The sequence below is a fragment of the Heloderma suspectum genome, chromosome 1 (genome assembly GCF_057233095.1).
Source record: "Heloderma suspectum isolate Gila_16-S chromosome 1, 16-S_ref, whole genome shotgun sequence".
NCBI classification, from domain to species: domain Eukaryota; kingdom Metazoa; phylum Chordata; class Lepidosauria; order Squamata; family Helodermatidae; genus Heloderma; species Heloderma suspectum.
Window position 1 is genome coordinate 184,717,493 of NC_139458.1, and position 22,538 is coordinate 184,740,030.

Genomic DNA, 22,538 nt, shown 5'->3' on the forward strand with positions numbered 1-22,538 from the left:
CAGCAGTAGAGATGCCTCATCTTTTTGGTACCTGATTACCTTTTATGTCTAAAATTGCAGTGTGGATTGCTTCTACCAAGAGACAGCCTTACAATGGGCATGTAGGGAGGGGCTATACATTAGATGTCTGGTACTTTCCACTGCTAATTTGTAGGTCCCTAATTATGCATAAGTCAGCAGGACCCATTTGGGGGATCCCCCCAAATATTATTTCATTAAGTAAGCCAACACAATTCCCCACAAAGGCTTGTAAGAAAAGACAAATATTTTTAAGTTATGTTTTGCTCTTGCATCTAAACCTCAATCTGTCATTGACCTCTTGCTCACCCCTTATAATGATAAAAATAATGCAGTTTCTATGTAAAGCACTCCATTTATGTCAAATACATAAAGTACACAATTTATTCTAGGAGCAGAAAGGGTGAAGAGTACAGAACACAAGCCTCCTGGAATATACATAACACATCAAGTAATAAAAAGAGAACAATTTGCTGAGGTTTGCTGGCTGCAAGCTCCAGCTGAGGCTACTCCACCATAACCCCATTCTGCACCTGAAGAAATTCTCTGCACTCATATTGGATTGCTAAGGCAACTGTTCCTGTATCATGACTTCATGCTTATTTTGGGTAACCTGAATGCCGTCCATCCTACATTATTTCCCTGATACACTAGTTACATTCATTGTTCACTGGCTGTGTCACACCACTGAAATACAGCCCAGCTGTAAGTGGCTATCACTGTAATCTGATGGCTTTGAGAGTTCCTCGCTTGGAACATTCTACCATTGTATCACATTACATATTTGCACTTTCATCTTTTACACCTTGTCATTATCTCTCCCACCCTCCCTCCCCACACCCTCCCAGCTTTCTAAACAGATCTCACTGGGCACTACCGGAAAGCTTCATTAGAACATCACTGTGGTCCATTTTAAGTTTCTGTACAATTTCTGTTAAACCTATGTTGCTGGCGACAGTAAAATCATTTTCAGCTCCAAGAGTTAACATAACAGTTAACATAAGAGTCTAACAGTTTCCCAGTTAGCTTCCTATAAAATATACCACTAGAAAAAAAGTAGCAATGCAGCAGGGATTATTACCTACATAACACTCCCATGGGATTTTAGGATTCTGGCGCTGCTTCAAAAGAAGCAATCTCTCCAGGCACATGTGAGTGCTACATGAATTCTCACATTTGCCAATTGCTTCTTCCAGTCCTTCTTCTGAAATACAGTGGAACATATGGGCTCCTCCTGAACAATGTCAGATGGAGCACGAGAGGCTTCTGGGGGCAGGGGAAATCACCATAATTGAGCAGATCTCCACCTGATTTAGGGAATTTTTCCTCTGCTGTTCAATGGCGCAGCCTCACAGGTAGCTGCAAGGGGGGTGGGGTGCAGAATGGTGAACTTCTCTTCTGTCAACTTCTTTGAGGGCATAACCCTCTGGTTATTTAGACAGAAAAAGTCCTGCAACTTCCAACAGCCCTCCAGCCAGCCATGCTGCATAATTTTTTTCTGTTTAATTATGCACAGGATTGAACCCTGTTAACTTATCTTAGGATCCAAGCCAACATGTACCTACAGAAGTCATTCAGATTGTTATCTAGAAGTTACTGAGCATAGAGAATTAGTATGTGTAGGTGTGAATCAGCCCCAATGTGGCAGAGTGGGAAGGCGCATGCGGTATAAGCAGCACAAAGCATCAGTATGTACGATAGCAGCTAAAGAACATGTACTGTGTGCATGCCCATTTCTGCACTCTGGACCTCAGGAAATATGCAGTACTTCCTGAAATTCCAAAACACAAAGCTCTTTTACACAGGAGAATGCCAATTCCCCTGCGTATGCACAGACTTCAGATTTTGCTGTCTTTATTAGGAAATAAACTACTTTTTAGCCATTGGTTCAACTGGTCCCAGGAGCCTCGTGTGGCACAGAGTGGTAGGCGGCGGTATTGCAACCGAAACTCTCCCCACTACCTGAGTTCGATCCCAGCAGAAGCTGGGTCCCAGGTAGCCAGCTCAGGTCGACTCAGCCCTCCATCCTTCCGAGGTCAGTAAAATGAGTGCCCAGCTTGCTGGGGGAAAGGTAGTCACGACTGGGGAAGGCAATGGCAAACCACCCCGCTACAGTCTGCCATGAAAACGCCAGCACAAGCGGCGTCCCTCTAGGGGTCAGTAATGACCCAGTGCTTGCACAGGAGGAACCTTTCCTTTCCTTTCAACTGGTCCCAATCAGAATGTCTTGGCCATTGTCAGCCAATAAACATGAAGCATCAATAGTCACAGGATTTCAAGAGCAGCTGTTGATCCTGTGGGTGTCTAATATATGCCAGGCTTTACAAGCTTACCACACTCTGAAGTACTACTTTTTCCCTTTACAATATTCTTTCCAGTTAGTGAATTTGAAAAAAGGCCATTAAAAGAGTTTTCCACTTTCCTCTTTCAGTTTGTGTAGGGTAATAAAACGTTGAAAAGGTCAGTGTTCAAAGCAGAAAGGCAGCTAATAAAACACCAGAAATTAAGAGAAACTGGCTGAAAAGCTCAGTAATTGCTTTCTATTTACTTACATTATTTTGATCACCAACAGTACTTTACTTACCAGCTTAAAGGTTAATGTTTTCAAGGCCTTGGGGTCATCTACTATTTTTTGTAAATTAGCAGCAACTGTGAAAAACAAAGCATGAAAATATGGAATACACAGGAATTCATGCTGTATACAGTTCATAATTGACGGCATTTATTAATGAGAAGCAGAATGATGCAGATTTTTATGGGAGACGTGTAAGAGGATACACTCCAAATTATACAATTCATATTTGAGTGAAAGTGAGGTATGGGAAGTATCCAAGCTTATTTTGATAAATTCCAGTTAAATATTTTTTCTCCACAGAAGAATACTCATGAAAAACATTCCAAAATTTCATATTGATTTTTGTTTCTGTTATAACATTTCTGTAGGCTTTTTCATGGTGTTATGGAATGTTATATAGAAAGCTGAGAAATAAAACCTTTATTAGTTGTACTCTTGTATCCACTCCTAAGGCCTATGTAAATTTAATAGCAGTCTCTACCATGTATATTCAGTGGGTAAACAGAACATTATTAATTGTTTGTATTAATAGGGTAGTAATTAACACACAATTTCGAAAACCACCATCTTCTGTAGGCACATAAGTCAGGAATATTGTATATGCCCTAGTTTTCCTGGCAAGTAGTAGAAATGGAAGAAAGACTCTTTTTTTTTTTTTTTAAGAATAAAGAATACGAAGTAAGATGTTCCCCCCTGTTGAGGATGTTTGAACATTGTATGTTCTCTACAGCAGAGGTGGGAAACCTCTTTCAGCCCTGGGCTGAATTCAGTTTCAGAGAAACTTTTCGGAGGCACATTTCAGTGATGGCAGTGACTGAAGGCAAAGGGGCAGTGCCAAAGGCCAAAAAGGGTGGGATCAAAAATGCAAAACATATCACCAGATTGTAGCTTCAAGACCTTCCTACCAGTAACTAGGCCTTAGGAGAGGCCTCTGAACCTTTTAGAGGGGGTGGGGGGGACAACACCACACAAATGCCAGAAAACCACCAAATGATCAATGATTGGAATAAACAGGGCATGGCCATCTGGAGAAGCCGGAGGGCTGGAGTGGGCCCTTGGGCCTGAGATTTCCCACAGGAAAAAAAGAGATTTCTACAGGAAGAAAAAGAATTGTCAGCTGGAACTGTCTGATTCCTGAGATAACGGCTTGGTTTTATTCAGTATGAACTCGGGGTGGGAGGGGGGGAGAGAAACTTCCTTTATATCTTTAAGATCTGCACAACATGTGACCCACCAAGTTGAATGCAGCCATGTCTGCTGCCTCACCAGGCACTTGACAAGCCTTGTCTTCACTTTCAGTCTGGAACTGAAGGCTTATATAGCCTGAGCACCCAGAGCCCCACCTAGGGCTCAGCAGCAGTTCATCACAGGTCCTCTGGTAAAAGTTGTGAGGAGGGCCTTGCTCACAAGGAGTCCTCCTTGGTAAAGAGGCACTCCTCCTCACAGGGGTTCCTCTGGCCTGCATCTTGAGATGACACTCTCGGGGGCTCAGGGGGTCACTCAGCCTCTGCCTCAGAGCGGGAGTCCTCTTGCAGGGATGGACCTGTGGCCATCTCTCCTGAGGGTCCAGGCTCCTGCTGGTCTTCTGACATGGGCTGTTCTGTTGTGTTCTTCGTGGGCTATTCTGGGAGCTCTAGCTACTCCTCTTGAGGAGGATTCCTTCAGTGGGAGCATGACAAAGGTGGTACAAAATGTATGAATTCATGTACAACTGTACCTAGAGCCGCTGGGACTCACTTCAGCACATCCGGAAATAAAACTTAATTTGGGGGAATCTCCCGCTCTCTCATGAGATATAGAAACTCAACACAAGACACAAACAAGTTGCAGACTTGCTCCTCAAGAAGACCCATGGCAAAGTTCTTGGGGATGATAGTATCACGTTCAGAATTCCTCCCATGAGCCCAACTACATTCACATCACCTTCAGACTGCCTTCTTTGTTTCCAAGAACAGTTACAGGCGGCAACACAACTCTCCCAATGCCTCTGGAAGTCAGCAGATCCCTTATTTGATCCATTATCCACATGTGTGCCATTGGGCTGCCATCCAAGGTACCTGCCAAGTTGTGATCACTACTGACACAAGCCTTATGGGATAAAAAACACCCCGGCTCTCCCAGACCATCTTCTTCCAACAGAAGTGAATCTTAAAGTACAGAGACCGAGTTGTGTCACTGCTCTATCTCTTCCATCTCCCCATCCCCCGCTGTGACCAAGGCCAAAGAGAAGAGCCCAGGGCCCAACAGGTGCAAGAGATCACTTCAGGAATGCCAGTCCTTAGGAAGTGAAGCTTAAATCATCTAGATCCAAAAATGGAACCTTCCCAATGCTTACTGCTCTACCTCTAAGGACCATCTTCAGAAGATAGAGAATGTTTGTAAAGACAATTGTTAAGGTTGTGGGGATTTCCCCCAGGTTAGTCTGACATGACCTTGGGACATCTTTTTTCCTGGGAGAGGGGTTCCCTTTCGTCTCTACCCTAACACTGTAGAACCATCTGACATAGGGCAGTTTGTTTACTCCTGTTGTAAGAATTAACCTGGGAAGGAATTAATGAGCAAGGCCAATATGTGGATGATCCTGCTTTTGGAAAGGGATTGTAAATCTTGTTTTTATTAGTACCCTCAGTCTAAATACTGCTTTATGGTGTACCACAAGCAAAAGGTAAGTTCCTATCTGGAAAGTTTATAATCCAAATGTAAACTGAAAGGGGAACAGCAGATACAAGGGCAACAAACAACGGACCCAAGCAAATACAGTTACAAGTGCTAGTCACTCCTCTACATTTCTCTTTGGGTGAAGAGTGACAAATCATAGAACATGTGCAAGGGCTTGTATCTCTTCGCCCTCCCACCAAATATTGTTATTTCCATCTTCAAGCAATATCTTCTTTGACCTCAAGCAACCTGAGTCAAAACTTCATGAATAACTGAATAGTGTGCTTGAATTCCTCTTAGCCATGTACGCGGCAATTAGGCTTTCCATGTAAGTGTGTGTTGTGGGCTATGGGCAGTACCCAATTCCACACTAGCGCCAATATAAATTATGTTGCACTAGTGTTGAATTGGATTCTGTCCTAGGTTTCCAGAGTACCTCAATAAAGTAGTTGATACAACATCAGGAAAAAGTGCCAGACATGAATGCAACTAACTTCCCACTTCTATAGTTCCCAAGATGTATTTTAAAAATAATCTATGGCAAGATCAAATCCCACCAGGCTTTCACAGAACTCGGAGTTTTGTTTTCACTCATATTATAGACAGGCTGAATTTCTGCATGCTTCAGCTGAAAAGTGGAATGCAATTTATCAGCTGATATCAGTCAAGGTGGAGAAAGAGAACTAATAGAATATGTTCCTTCCTTAAAATAAGGTTAACTGGACTAATCTCTATACCAGCCTTCCTCAACTTGATGTCCTCTAGGTGCATTAGGCTACAACCCTCACCATCCGCAGTCAGCATGGACATACTGGCTAGGGATAATGGGGGATGCAGTCCAATGTATCTGGAGGGCACCAGATTGGAAAAGGCTGGTCTATAATCTTCCCTGCACAAAACACCTAGAACAAGATTCGAAAGGGGTGGGGGGAAGAAGAAATGTCCGTAAATCAAGAGGTGTACACAACAAGCAAGTAGCCTTATTTCCACATGTGGCATAGTTTCCCCCATTTGGTATGGCTAATTAGTTCCAAAGGAATGTGATTTGGCCAGTTTCACTATCTTTCATTCCAGTCAAACATATAACACAGCTTCTTAGTTTTTGAGAAGTGTTGAAGTATAATCACAAGCCTTCTGTTCCGGCTATGGTATGCCTCTTATCACCCATGGAGAAGAGGGAGCCAACTATTAGGGGCCCTCCCTCGCAAACAGTTTCCAACAGTTTTCCCTATTAAGAACACAGTTTCCACAGTTTTCCCTATTAAGGATTAAGGCCCAGTGCAAACAATGTTACCTGGAGATAAGAGTATGGGTGTGGACTGAAGATCATACTCTCTCTCTTTCTGCCCTCTCGATTAAACTGATGCCTTTCCTGGACTCCTTTTCAGATTGGGATTATTAAAGCAAGCCCTGATTAGAGGCAGGGCTAATTTGAAACATTACTGGGAATCTTCTCCCTTTAATAACTTTATCTAATAGGACCTGTTTTTAGATCAGAGACAGCTGTGCTCTTTCTCATTTGCAAGATGTCCTCCCAACGTAAAAGGTTATGGTAAACATTAAAGAAACTGGTTTTTTTTCCTGACTTACTGAAGTAATTAAGGATGGCTAGGCCCAAAAGAAATGTTGGTGCCTTTTATAAGGCGCAGTTACACCAAAATCTCACTCTGAATGATTGGGGAAAGGCAGGAAGAGAAAACAGAAGCACACATTTTTAGAAGCACATGCATAGCTCTTAATACCACAGATACAAAAGCATTTAAAAATGAAGCTGAACATGACATTGGTTACTGAACAGTAAGAACTCCATGACAAGCCAAAGGCTAGCAGTGAAGCTAAAAAAAAAATCTTTGTTAAGCCACATTGAAGTGCTTAAAGTATTCCCAATTTATATCAGAGGTGCTGCTGATTCTCTTGTGAATAGATGGCAGTAAAGGAAGATTTTGCCAACAAGGGTCTTTTTGTAAAAGGCCAAGGACAGGGGAGGTTGTGAATGGGCCCTCATCCATTTACCATATTGAGATGTAGCAACCGCATAATTTCAGAATGAAACATAATTTACCTATAACTACATCGTGGCCATCAACCAGGCCTGCAGAGAACAGCTCTTGAGATACACCATCTGCTGTGTCTGTGCAAAACGTGAAATGAATATGCGTTAGTCATGATAAAACTGGAAAAACAAAAATCAATATGCCAGGGCAATTTGTTTAAAAAGTATATTTAATCTGCAAACACCCATTACCAAAATGTGCTTAAACCAAAACTATCTTCACATGTGTTCTGCCACTGATAGTACTCATTTACTACATGACAGAACTCCACAGGGTTAATCATTTAATTTTTCACAAATCCTATAATACTCCTTTGTTTAGCCACTAGAATTTCTTCTCAGCTATGTAATTAGATATCCTTACTGGAATGAATGTGGAAATATAAGAAATCAATAGGGGCTGCTTGCCATAGGGTCCTCCCCCTTCTCTCAATTTTAATGGAGCCTTCAATTCACAAGCAACACCTACAACCAAGCTTATAAACAGCTTGGGAAGTATACACTTGTGCTGGGTCTATGTAAAGTGTTGCATCATAGTTCCAATGGAAGGGCAGCATCCTAACAAACAAGCATCCTCCTGTGGAAAGGGAGGATGTGATCCTGGCCTAAAGGTGCTGGTTAATATATATAAAGCTGCTATCTATTTTGGAATTCTAAATGTTTTTCCTGGTCTGTATTATCCTTCAAAACTAAGACATTTCAGCAACGGCATCGGGAATCAACACCTTTCTGTATAATCGCGCTGGATCCAATGATGTCATTCCGCTAGCGCAAAGCTTCTATTGCTTACTGAAACCCTGTTCTTATCTATGTGCAAGTGTCAAATCCAAAACTTTAATTCTGCTTGCGCAAGCTGTTGTCCAAGGTGTTGCACAAACCATTATGCCCAAGGGGTGCCCAAAACCACTGTGCCTAAGGCATTGCAAAAGCGGTTGCACAAGGCATAGCACAAGCTCTTCTGCAAATTGTTGCCCTCGTCCTTATGATTTTGTTAGACTAAGTGCTGTTTGTGATAGTTCTGGGTTATATCCAATGTTACGTTAGTGGGAAAACTGCAAAAATTGGCACTGTTCTTCTAGTGGTTGCATAACTGCTATTAGAACTAGCGCAGCTAACACAAGCAACACTAGTCTCACGAAGCCGTAATGAGTTATGCAATGCCTTGTGCAATGATTTTCAGAACAGCTGGCGCAACAGCTTGTGCAACACCTTGCACAAGCAGAATCAAAGTACTGGTTTTGACGCTTGCGTAAGGATAAAAACCAAATTTCTGGAAGAGGTAGAAGCTTCGTGCTAGTGAAATGACACCATCGGTTGTTGCATTAACATGGCGGCAATTGGTACCACAGTTTAAAAACAAACAAACCACACAACTATATTCATGCTCAGGAGAGAATCATGTGCACAGCTGGATCTTTTAACTGATTTCACCACAGAAGCTCTGACAGCCAGACACATGGTGATCCGCAATTTTCCCTTTACAAAAAACTGGTTTGTGTCTTCGGCTGTCAGTTGTGCTGCAATAAAGACCTCAAAGGAAAGTCCACCTGAGCACAGAGTTCTTATGAGTTCGTGCAGTTATTTTTCAGAATTAAAAGCTTAAACTTAGAACAGCTTTGGGCAACATCTTAATCGTATGATTTTGAAAAAATGGAAATTGGTCTTACTGTGAAGGAATGCCCTCTGTTCTCAGAGCCTCACAGAGGACATTCCTTCACCTCGGGAATGGCACCTCCCTCTGGAGCACATAGGCAGGGTCAAACTGTTGCTTTTCCTGGGGAGGAGCCACCCTGATCTCCCAGACCATGTTAGCAGAGCAGAGAAACTCCTCAAACCCTTACTAGAAGGAAGAACAGAGAAACTATGCCTAGGACGTAATTCTAAGAGAAATAAGACACAACGCAAAGTGATTATGTGGAGCACAGACCAAAAACATTAAACAAGATAGGTAGGAAAATCAGACCAAGGAATCCCTACCTACCTCCCCACATTGTGTGGCAGCAGCAGAAGCCATAACCAACACCAAACCCTTACTCTAATCAGAATAAACACTAGTTACCTAAGACAGGTGGGTGGAATGCTCTCCATGAGGCTATGAGAACAGAAATTCACTGTACAACCACTTTCTGTTTTCTCCAGGGACTCACGGAGTGCATTCCTGCACCTCAGGACATAACTGAGCAGTAAAGTAGCAGGCCGGGTCAAAGGGACAGCAATCTAGGACCTCACTACCTCCTGCAAAACTTTGCACCCAACGGACGCATTGGCCGATGCAGCAGAATCTATCTTGTGATGTCTAATGAAAATGTGGACCGAGACCCATGTTGCAGCTTTACATTTGTCTAAGACTGCCAAGTTCCCTTTGAAGGCTGCTGAGCCGGCTGCCCCTCTCAAAGAGCAGGCTGTGATCCATGTTGGCAAATCCTCCCCTAGAGCCTGATAAGCCATCATGATAACCTCTTCAGCCACCTAAAGATGGAAAATTTGGACACCTTACTCCCCAGGGCCTTAGTATCAAAAGACACAAAGTAAGAGATTGAATTTCTGTGGACTGACATCCTGTACAAGTAGAAATGCAACACCCTTCTCACCTCTAAGGTATGCCAACTCCTCTCCTTAGGATGGGTGGGCCTAGGACAAAAAGAAGGCAGGGAAACCTCCTGAAACAAGGAATTTGCTTTAGGAAGGATTGAGGGATCTGGACGCAGCAGTGCTTTATCACTGTGAAAGATGCACAACTGAGGGTCTGCTGAAAGGGCCCCCAACTCTGAGACTTGGTGGGCCAATGCGATGATCACAAGGAAGGGTTAAGGAGAGCAACCCCCGTCACGAGCCTTTTCAGATGGGATGGATAGAAATGGATGCCATTCACATCCTAAAACACTGCTGAATGCTGCTGCCTATCATCTGATGGTGTTTGTACTAAGATAGACCCACCTGAAGGAACCCCAGGATTTCCTGAACCCCCTCAAGAAAATGGTATTTCCCATTGTCCTTGCACCACATCAAGAAGGTCTTCCACATAATGTTATATACTCTGTTGACAGAGCTCCTTTTGGATGCCAACAAGGTTCAAAGAACCTTAGTCAGATATCTGACATTCTTCAGGCCACTGCCATTCAGCCTCCAAGCTATCACCTGGAACAATTCCAGTCGACGAAATGGTAAATTCCTCCAGTTGGGAAGACGGTATGCAATCTGCACAAACAAGTTGACCAGGTCTGGAAACCAGGGTCGCTTGGGCCAATGTGGATCAATAAGAATAACCTTTGCCACTGCTATTTTGATCTTGTGAATGACCCTTGGCAGGAGTGGAATCGGAGAGAATGTGTAAAAAAGCCCCGATGGTCATTGTTCTTCCAGAGCATTTGTTCATCCTGTTGGCTGGCATGGAAACCTTGGTCATTGTTCTTCCAGAGCATTTGTTCATCCTGTTGGCTGGCATGGAAACCTCAAGAAGAATTTGGGAACCTGAGCATTTTCTGGGGTGGCAAATGGATCCATCGTCAGCTGAGGAGAACCAGTTCCTGGAATATCTGAGGATTTAGAGCCCACTTGATTCCCTGAGCGCTTGCCAGCTCAACCAGTCCGTGTTCAGATAGGTCACCCCAGCCAGACGTTCCACCACTATGGATTTGGTGTGACCCCTCTGCTCATGTTAGCAGCTGCTTGTCTAGCTTGTTGAAGGATGCATATTTGGTACCTACTTGTTTGTTCATATATACCTTGGCCATGGTATTGTCTGTTCTGACTGACACATGACAGCCCTCCAGAGGAGAGTGGGAGAATTGAAGGCCCAAGAAGACTGCTTTCAGCTCCAGCAAATTTATGCTGCAATGCCTCTCTGATCCTCCCAGGTCCCCTGGGTAACCTGTTCCCTCAGGTGGGCTTCTCACCTGAACAGACTAGCATTTGTGGTAAGTGTCCTCCTGAAAGGCACCTCCAGAGAGCATTCCACTTCCAGTCCACCAATCTCCATTCAGCAGAGCAGTTCCTCTATCTATCTATCTATCTATCTATCTATCTATCTATCTATCTATTACATTTCTACACCGCCTAATAGCCAAAGCTCTCTGGGCGGTTTACAAAGATTAAAACATTTAAAATACAATATACAGATTTTAACTTGGAAGGAATTCTCACCGATAGATGTGATGGTTGTGATATATAGTCCTGAAAGGGCAAAAGATGGCATTGCAGTGGTCTGCTGTGACGGTGTGCCCAGGGTAACAGGTACCAGGCAAGACACCAAGTTCCCCAGGAGATGAGCCAGCTCCATAAGATCCATCCACTTTGATATCAGAAGCTTGGAGAGCAGAGACTTGATATTTAAGCAATGATTGTCAATAAGGAACATCCTGTACTTCCACTGTGTCCAGAACAACACCCAGGTGGGCAATCCATTGTGTAGGTACTAGATGGCTCTTCTCCATGCTCACTACAAACCTGTGGGTTTACAGACAGGATAGTGGTGTCTGGATGTTCTGCAGGTTCTTGTGGAGAAATGGAGACTGGATCAAAATATAATCCAGGGACATGTGTAGCTGTACCCCGCTTCCTCAGGTGTGCCACGAGAGCCACCATGATCTTGGTGAACACTCAAGGAGCTGAGGAGAGACTGAAAGGTAGAACTTGGTACTGAAAGTGGCTGTTGCCATAAAAGAACCATAGGTAGAGATGGTGAAATTCCCTGATGGGGACATGGAGATAAGCCTTTAAGAGATCTATGGATGCCAGAAACTCTGCTTTGGATATGATTTCCACTATTGATTTGGAAAAACAATGGCCCTCAGGGCTAGCTGATGTTTCTTTCCCTCCTTGCTGTTTGAGGCAGAGAAGTAATTGGGGGGGTGATCGGAGCTCTTCCCAGATGGCTCTGAAGACCACTCCATCTGGGTGTAAATCTTCCTGAAGAGCAGTTCTTAAATGTGTTCTTATTGGAATGAAAGAAAAACTTACTTTGTGTTCTTCCTTCTTGGCCATCAGTAGTGATTTTTTCTTATCATTTGTTTCCACCAAGACTGCATCCAAGGGTCCCCCGAACACTTTAGCACTCTCAAAGGGAGACTTAGGTAGTTGAGACTGAGAACCAGGGTCCACCTCCCAGTGATGCAGCAAAATGTTTCTCTGGGCCAGTGTGTTAGAAGCAATAGCTGGGTCACTGAATTGAAAAGTGTCCAGAGAAGAATCGGCCAGTAATCTGCTGTAAATGCTATTTTCTTAAGGCTGTCCTTGATAGGCGTGGGGGTAGTGTTGGCCCCTTCCATGTCTTCCGCCCAAAAGAAGACCACTCTAGAGAAAAAGGAGTTAGTCGTTGAAGCACGGAACACTGCAGATGCTTCAAAACCCCTGTGATGCGCCACCTCTATACATATATCACATGGATCCTTTGGACTCCCTTCCCCATCTGCCGCACTGGAGGTGAGGGCTGCCAAAGGAGCATCAGCAAAAGGAACTTTAACTAATCCATAGCTTTATTTGGGAGAGAATAAAGCTTGTTGGCTACTTTATGGACTGCTTTTGGCGTGGAGGGCATAGCCCATTCCAACTTTCAAGCTTCCTCAAAGGATTCAGAAGGACAGATAGATATGGGCTTTGTAGACTTTTGAGGGAAGGTTGCCTTCCCCCGCTTTTTTGCCTCGAGCTGCCTGCTGACTCCTGTGGTTTTTGAGCTTTGCCAGAGAGCTGGAAATGCCTTAGCCAGAAGTGCAGGGAGGAGGTCTGGTGAAAAAAGCCTGGGAGGTGTCTGTTTCCAGCTCTTCCTCAGAAAGTACCCCTTCTTTATTACTTGGTTCCAAATTGGACTCAGGCTCTACTGAGTCCACCTTGGATTTTCCCCCTTTGCCTTGACCAGGGTGCTGGAAGGACTAAGCGTCCTTTTCTTGTTTGCTGGATTTAGCTGAACAGACTGGTGGCCAAGATCAGAAGTGCAGAATCCGCTCCCTACCCTATAGAGAGGGGAGGGAGATTGGAGCTGCAGGTGTGACACGGCCTGCTCCTGCTGGTTGCTTTTACTGCTGCCTACCCAGCATCTGAGTGGAAGGGCTGGGCGCAGAAGGTGTTTGCTACACAGTGCATTGCCAAATGGCTGTGGGCGGCACACCCACGGGAAGGGGGGCGGGGGGAACAGTGACACCATCTGAATCTCAACCTCCTTCCTGGGACTCTAAATAGGTGAAGACACCCGTCCCTGTCTAAGATTGTCGGCTGGGGAATTGGGGGGGGGGGAGATAGAGGAGAAGAAAAGAGGAAAAAATCGACTAGGCAATAGCAGACAGGCTTTTAAGAGCACCAGCTCACCCAGTCTCATGGCTCGCTAGGCAGAGCCAGTTTGGGAGGTCAGGGTGGCTCCTCCTTGGAAGAAGCAACGTTTTGGCCCTGCCTATGTGTTACAGAGGGAGGTGTCATTCCCAAAGTGAAGGAATGCCTTCCATGAGTCTCTGGAGAACTATAGTATATAAAAGGCAAGTATTTAAGCTCACCTCATGATTTATAGTCACTGATGACTTTTGGGACTGTTCACACTTTAGGGTAGCTCTACACTTCATACAGCTAACTGGTGCTTCACATTACAAACTCAAGAGTTTGCCAGGGTTCCAGATTTTACACAGAAACATTAGTGCGCCCTCAGCAATTTGGTTTGCTCCACAAGTGTAGAGGGCAGCTCCACACTTGACACAGCAAGTTTTTGTTGGAACATTAATGCATATACTGTAAATCTCTTAGGTCAGATTTACTTTGGGCTATATTTCCTTAGATCAAGAGAAACTGGCAGAGTGCTCTCTGTCTACATGGGATCTTCTGCCTTGGACCAAACACTCCACAACTATGTCGCTAAGAATTTAATACTTGGCACTACTTTTATTTTGGTTAAGTAGTGTAATATAAAACATTTGGTTGGTACAAGCGATTTCATAGTGCTAATTTATATTAAAACTATAAAACAGAAATCAATTTCCAAAATACCATTTGGAGCCATAAAAGCATAATTTCAATTAAAAGTCTTACCTCTGCCTGGAGTAAACTCAAATCGTATGTCATTAAGTTCCTTTCTGGAATTCCTGGAGGGAGGGAAAAAAGAGCCACGGTAAACACATCAAAATGTAATGAAGTGCACGTTGTGCACTCTAAATGTATTCAAGCTTCATAAATACATTGCTGTTAATACACAGGCAGTATTTTACAGTTTTATGGCCTTGTCTTTCCCCAAGTGCATTACAAGTGCATAAGGCCATCAATGTAAAGAAAATGCTGGAAGAAAAAGGTTTAACTGTATTGCGTTTTTTTAAGATAAATCTAGAATTGGCCACGTTTACATTCAGTTTTATGAGTGAAACAGTATCTGACTGAAAAAGAGAGAGATTTCATTTTGGACCACGAAAAAAATCCATATAGCCCTGAACTCTCTTTCCTGAATAGCTGTGGGCTAAGATCACAGTCAGAAGTCTTCCAGCCCAGATCTTGTTTAGCTGAACTGAGTTTCTCCCTCACACCCCTACCCTTCCTTTCCAGCTGTTTAGAATACTGGTAGGCAACCTTTTTGGGCTGGGTGCACATTTGGTAATTTGAGAAACAAAATGGCTGCCATGGGAGGTATGGCAAAAGACAAGAAACCTGCCCAAAAGACTGAACACAAGGCAGAGGTGGGGTCTGATCCCCAACATACTAAACAACTCCTTTGAACCCACTGTTTTCAGCACCAACAGAAACCTATTTCTAGCTGGCAATCTCAGCTGGCAGTAAGAAAATGTGTCATTTTAATTTTTTTAAGAGGGAGGGTTAGGGCATCTTCTTGAGCATCAAGAAAGGTGTCAGAGGAAGCACTGGTGCCTGTGGGCACCACACTGCCTACCCCTGGTTTAGAACATCGTACATGCAAAGCCTGTACTCTGCCATTGAGCTATGGGAGGCCAGCCACCACAGCTTTCAGATGCTATTTTGGGATGTCATCAATGAGTTGAAGAGGAATAAGATTAAAAGATCGGGGGCGGGGGGAGGAAGAGAAGTTGTGCACTACAAGATCAACTTCAGTCCTATCCAAAGATCTCAAGAACTTCGAAGTTTTATTTGTATATAGAATTCCAGAAATCAGCCAACACTACTGGGGAGGATGGAAAGCAAAACCAGTTCACCTGAAAAAAAATGGTTCACTGGATTTAGCTCCTTCCAGGCAGCATCAGTTAGTATGGCTGCCCCACACTCTTATGAGGGCATTTAGATGGGAGGAAGTGAAATGCTGTTGGGGACACACTGCATTGTAGGGGAAACCTGCTTCTCCCTTTCCACACCTTCCACTAAAAAGAAGAGGTATTGTGCACCCTGCAATAAACAGGACCCATTTTCTCCCTGTCCAAGTCATAGCAACAGGCATTTTGCTAGTACAAGAATAAAATACTTGGTGGCACACTGGTTTTGTAACAACTTCCTATATCAGGCATATTACATAAAGACAAATTAATACTGACAATCCCTCCTAGAATATGCCTGCAAGTGGACAGGTAGTTAGCTTCACTGATGACTCTTTTCTATTCAGCTTTTTAATCTATTGTACTACTTTCGCCCAGTTCAGTGTCTATTTGCCTGTGCATGATGGAGCACATTTAACAAGTTTCCCACACATCATAAACCACTTCTTTACATTCTGACAATGTGGCTAATCCTCATTTCCACTTTAGTCTTGGCTGATAATTTCCAGAATCAATAACATAAACTCCTTTGCCCTAGGACAGAGGTTGTTGGGGGAAGAGAGAGTGAGAAAGAGAGATGACAACTATATCATTTTTAGAAACAGCAAGTGGGCAAAGACCAGATACAAGCATAATTGCCATTGCACACTTTTTTCTCCTAGCGAATAGCTCAATCTGCTTGAAAAGCTAATAACAGTGAAATGTGTTTTGCGGTCCATTATTCTTCTGTTCCTCAGCATGGAAACTGTAAGCAGACTCATATTTCAGTGTACCAGGCCATGAAGTCTTGCTGGGGGAAAACTAAATCCAACATCCAGGCACACTCAGCCATGACTCAGAACTATTATCACTTGCTAAACACATATTAAGAAAATGTCACACAGTCACAAAAACAGGATCACGCAAGAACAACAAAAATAGATCGGCAAGGCAACAGATACAGCTTTTGCAAAACGAGCATAGCAAAAGAAGTGTCCAGCTGCTAAGTATAGCAGGCACAATTCAAAAAGTGAATTAATTTCTTGTTACTGCATTCCTTATTCTGATCAAATGGATGTTATGTAGTGTAGCATTATGTGGCAAAAGAAGCAGGCCAGACTGTTCTGATTATTAAGCATGCAGTGGTAAAGTTCATTTGCTTTCTTCAGTAGTTTAAAGCATTAAGCAGGATGTGTTTGCATCCAGCACACAACCACCTAGCCTCTTTCGCTCATTTTCTTTTAGTTTCTCTTATTTTTGAAGGATGGAAGCTAGCAACTTCTGTTTTGCTCCTCTTCAAGGCCAAATGAAGCAAATATCAGAACTGCACAAGAACCTAGAGCATGGGTGGGCAACTTGTGGCTCTCCAGATGTTTTGGCCTACAACTCCCATAATCTATAACCAGCACAGTCTATGGTGAGGGATAATGGGAGTTGAAGTCCAAAACATTTGGAGGGCCGTAGGTTGCCTACCCCGACCTAGAGGACATTCCCTGTTCCTAGACCACTAGAGGTATCCCTACAAATGTTGGGGAAGGGGGATACTTGGACCAGATGAGGCTAATTGCTCTCTATGTGGCGGAAGGCTTATTGATCCTGTTTAGTGTGAGAGCTTTAAGAGACCAATATATACAATGAAGCTAGTGTTAGCTGGTCTGAGCCCATGCATTATAAATAAAAATAGATGAGCTTAATTAGTCTCTTAAAGCTCATTTATTTGATGCCTAAATTATCCTCTAAACAGTATCAGAGATACACAATTTCTTGTGATGCTACATCAACCTCTCCCTAGAGAGGCAGGAACTGTTACTGCTCAAAACTGAGAATTTCCTTTGGACCAACAAGGTGTGGCTATTTTAATTGGGCCAAGAAGCAGAATTTGCATGTGTTCCCCTCTCTTATAATCCAGCAAGTATCACACAAGCAACTCTGGACAGCTGCTGCCAGTAAGTGTAGCCAACACTGAACTAGATGGACCAACGGTCTGACTTGGTATAAGGCGGCTTGCTAAGGATTGCTTCTTTCAAAATGGTTGCTACACAATTAATGGTCACTTGAGACTGCCTGGCAACAAGGGAAATTACATAGCCGGGGCTGTTACAGTAAAGTGGTACACATACTATGACTTGCTCTATTGTGCAGCTGCCATAAAGTGGCCACATTGCTGCCATACTCTAAAAGTTCTCTTTTCCCATTAAAATCGTCTTCCATTTTCCAGTTGCAGATTAGGCACAATGAGAAATTTGTGCAATACGAAATGTGCATATGCCAATACCAAGGTATGCAATTCAAATGAAGGAAATTAAAAAGATGCATCCTATTTAATTTGGAATACAGTCAAACCAGTGTCTCAAACTCAGTTTGAAACTGAGGATACATGGGATTGTATCCAACCTGCCCATCCACCAGTGGAACAGAAACAGTTTCCCCCTCTCCCCTGGGGGACCCTCGAGAGCAGATTTGGGTGTGTGCAGAAAAGAACAGCAAAGGGAAGTCCTGTTACATGAGTGTAAGTCCATTTATGCAACACTGGATTTAAGTCATGTTTGGCCACAGGGATAAGCATGCTCCATGTATGTATACCTTACCAGAGGTATGATCTAAGACATCAAAAGAATGAATTTTTGAATACAATGAAGATCTTTATATTAAATTACAATTAGGGCTGTCACCCAGTTGAAGAAATATTAGTCAACTAGTCCCATTTTTTAGTTTTATTAAATCCGCCTATGTGTGTATATGAGAAAAACCAGTATTTCTACAGAAAATAAATTCTTTTTTAAAAACATTGATGCATACACATATGTTACAATAGGTATAAACTTAGAAGAGGCACTCCATATTTTCTTGCACAGAGTACGGAAGGCCTCTTAAGGTTGAATTTGCTATCTGCAGCTTGAATGAATGCTTGTATTATGAACAGTTAAGGAAAGAATTAAAATCTACTGACTGATTGAAAAAGATGCCTTCTAGTTAAATCAATATGTCTTTAATCACTTAAACTACCCTTCCCCAACCTGGCACCCTCAAAAAGTGTCGAACTACAATTCCCATAACCCAGAACCAGCCTGCCAACCATTTTAGCTGGGGTTGATGGGAGCTGTAGTCCAATACATCTGGAGGGTGTCAGGTTAGGAAAGGGCTTGCCTTAATCTAAACAACTACACCCCTACTTAGTTCCGATACGTAAGTATTACATCTACCTTTCAACTATTTAAGTAAAAGGAGATTTTTAGAACTTTCTAAATGGAAGCTATGATTTGCATTTTTAAAATCCTTGACCTCATCTCCATATTTCTCACTCCTGCAAAATCAGAAAAGCCACCATTTTCACTCACTTTCAATTGCAAGTGGTTGAAGAATACTCACAAAAGTGCCATTAAATGAGCAATTATTCTGAAAACTGTTTGCAGCTACTTTATCATTTTCTTTTGGGTGTTTTGAGTGCTTTCCTTATTAATTTCTTTATCCCCCCCAAAAAAACCAGTTCTTTCTATTTAAAAAGAGGAAGAGAAAAAAAGGATGGTGAATCACATTAATTAATGTAGTAAGGTAATATAATGACTATTCAATACAATGAAGGAAGTCATTCAAGTCAGTATGAAATAACCTTATCAAAAGGCTAGAGTTTAATTACGCAAAAATCATCTGATTAACGAGACAAGTGCCAATGACATTTATTGTATTGTTTAGTTATTTGATTTATATCCTTTCTACCAAAAAATGGCATTCAGGGCAGTCTTCTGCAATCACCCCCCATGCAAGGCGAGATCAATATTTATTGCATCACAGAAAATAAATGGCTGAGCCAATGCTTTCCAAGACAAGGCAGCTATGAGTCTGATCACTTCAGAATAGAGTTTAAAAATGGGGGGGGGGAGGATGAAGGTTAAAATAATGACTTCTTAAGAACGAGTCTGTGCTTAAGAGGGAAAGTTTTAGTAGACTAGACCAGATGATTCCACTTTCCAATCTGGCCTAGACATATGGAAGTGACTGAGAGCCTGCCTCACATCCGATGTCCACGTGGTATTGTGATGTTCAAAGACAGCCTACATATGCAAAATCTATTGCCTCAAGGCCCGACAGCTGATCACCAGATTTATACTGGAAAACTATCATGCGAAATGAACCACAGTGGATTGGATTTTACATGAGGGCCACACTCAGTATTTATGGCCCTGCATGGATATTCATATGGGCAAGATCAGCAAGACATTTCATCTGATCCAACCCAGCAAAGTTCAGCTATTGCTGCTTAGCACAGCCTTCCCCAACCTTGTGCTCTAAGCAAGTAGCACAATGAGAACTGCCAACCCAACAGAGGTCTGGGAGAAGACTGAGGGCTTATATATAGGCAGCTCCTGATCCAGCAGTTGCAGCTGAGTCAGCTGCCTTGGTGACTACAGCTGTGTCTTCCTCCTCCCAAGTAGACCCTTCCTCCTGAATAAATCCTGAGCTAAAGGGTTTTGTGATGGCCAGGTGGGTGTTCCAGCAATGACTCTGTGCATCCCACCTGGTCCATCGCCACTGGTTCTCTGGTGACCTATGGGACAATGGAGGAAAGGAATCATGGCAGGGCTCAGAATGGGGTCCAAGGGGTTTTGGGGTACCTCAAGTGAGGTATCGCTGCAACAGGATTGACTGTTCAGGGTGCCCCATGTCTTTTTGTAGGCTTGGGGTTTTCTGAGGAATCCCACTCTCCTCATTTAAAGAAGTCTCCTCCAGGCTTGGATCAGCAAAATGTCTGACACTTTGTGCCCTCCAGATAGCATTTCAGCCTTTTAAAAAAGAAAAAAAACTACACAAAAGCCAGGAAACCACCAAACAATTGGTGGTTGGGGAAAAGGAGGGTGGGCCAAGGGAAGTGGCCACATCATCAGAGGGCTGGATTTGGCCACATGGCTTGAGGTTTCCCAGCCCTGTTCAACATCCCAAGCATGTGCACTCTGCATGCCATGTTCTTCCTCTATTCAAATTATCCTTTTATATATACAGACTTCATACAAATGAGGCTGGACTGATAGTGACTGAGTTACACTCTTTTCTTCCAGAAAAATCAAGCAGCATATAACCTGCGACTGCATAGTTTATGCAACAAAGGCTGAACTCCTATGCTCACTTACCTTAGAGTAAGCCCCTGGGTAAAAATGTGTAAGATTGCGCTACATGGCTAAACACAACTACTCAGGAGTAAATCTCAGTGCAACACATATTTGGGCCAACATCCTGCAGATCAGACTGCATGGCTGAAGACATATTTTTCCCAGCACTTAAGACAGTACAGCAGAGACACAAACGTATACCACTGTCATCTCCAGTCATGCAGATTTGCAGCATTTTGGACAGTGCGTCAAAAATCCTCAAAATCTGCTAGACTGCAAGAGTTGGACAAAGGAATCGATGAGCACACTACAGGAAACAGTATTGCCTTTATCAGACCACATTCAACTCTCATGGAAACCGTTTCCTTCCAGGTTAAGATGTAGCATGTTCTAGTTCTGAGTCTTCAAGAAATAGAAATACCTGGATTAATGCTTAACATGGTACACTTAAATGCTTTAACTTTACACACTCCCCAAATCTTGGCGAGAGCAATTCTACGGGGATCGATGGTCGCCTCCAAACCCAGGGGTGACTATCTATCCAGTGCAGGGAGGGAGGAGTGGTGAGGAGTGCATCTCCTCCACACTCCCGCCACCCTGCTTTCGCAGCTAGACAGCGGATTTCAGCTGTCTAGTCGTGAGACCTTGGAGCGCAGGGTGGGGAGGTGGACGACATATAGAAAGTGTCGTACCAGCACTTCCGACCACTTTACCCCGGCCCCAGGAACGTCCCTTTTTGCCTGCTCCACACTGTTCTTATAAGCGCAGAGCACGGCCTACAAGGCAGCACAGGAGCGGGTGGAGGTAGGTTCTCTGGGAACCGATCTCACAGCGTGGGCTCCGAGGTCAGTTCCCTGGAACTGACCAATCCTATGGCAGTCTAGCCACTGACTAGTGGCCATAGGATTGCACCCTTCATTGCAATTAACAATAGAGCATAATGACGCCTCTACTGGCCTCTACGCAAGGGGAGAGTAATGGGTATGTAAAAGTAGCTGCTGAATGTCACCAAACTATATACAAAGTAAAAAAGTTCCCAGTGGGTGGGCTTCTTCTACATTTCTACATGGAATCAGCATTTACCTTTGGGATTTTTATTATCCAGGAACTCTTGAGTAAAAATAATTGCAGAAAGGATGCAATAATTACAATCGACGGACCCACCAATTAAATGTAAAGATATGCTTGCAACTGCTATGAATCTCTACTCATTAACTCTCTCACCCAGCTGGAAACGATTCTTGTACTGCTGTGATTGAACCCATCAACAACAGTAGCCACAGCACCTCAGGCTTGAGGCAAATTTCTCTCTGTGTGAACAGTTTTCTGCACCGCTAATGTGAAGACACAGTTTTATATTTTCCTCTTATTTGTTTCTGGCTGGATAAGTGGGGATGAAAAGGATAGTTTTTTTTTAAATGCAGAAGAAGGAGGAGAAGAAAAAATCCCTTCACAACATAGATTGATGGTGACTTCGGACATGCTTTTTGTGATCAATGCCATCTACCATGTGACGGTCCTGACTATTTGAGACCATTACCAGAAATCATAGATAAATTCACACAGCCAGTTTACAAACACTATATAATCTATTAGCAGTGCAGTCCTAGGCAAGTCTATTCAGAGGTAAGTCCTAAGGAGTTCAATGGGCCTTACTTCCAGGCCAACAGGTACAGGATTGCAGTGTAAATGTTACTGAGATGTTTCTTCCCTCGGTAGCAGCTAATGAAAAGACTTGATAGAATATATGCTAGCTACGTAACAGTATAAAGAAAAGAAACAAACCAGAAGATAGGCTTATTATGGACGAAGGTGGTTAATAAAAACACAGCAGCTATGGTTTGAAGGTGGCTTGTTTACACTAACCATAGTTAAGACTAACCACACAGTTTACCTGGGTTTGGATGTCATGAAAAGCTGCAGTTAGTTCGGGGCTGCAGCAGGAAGGGGGAAATTGTAACAAT

At 43.2% G+C, this 22,538-nt stretch overlaps 1 protein-coding gene across 3 annotated transcripts in view; it reads right to left on the minus strand.

The window, feature by feature from the left end:
• Positions 1-22,538, minus strand: part of STK39 (serine/threonine kinase 39) — a 138,561-nt gene that overhangs the window by 6,504 nt on the left and 109,519 nt on the right. For all 3 annotated transcript variants that reach the window (XM_084812122.1, XM_084812104.1, XM_084812113.1), the window contains exons 15-17: positions 14,313-14,365; positions 7,314-7,382; positions 2,603-2,667 (exon numbers count right to left, since the gene is read on the minus strand). In XM_084812122.1, the coding sequence (XP_084668248.1) occupies positions 2,603-2,667; positions 7,314-7,382; positions 14,313-14,365 (187 nt within the window). The remainder of the gene's footprint in view (positions 1-2,602; positions 2,668-7,313; positions 7,383-14,312; positions 14,366-22,538) is intronic.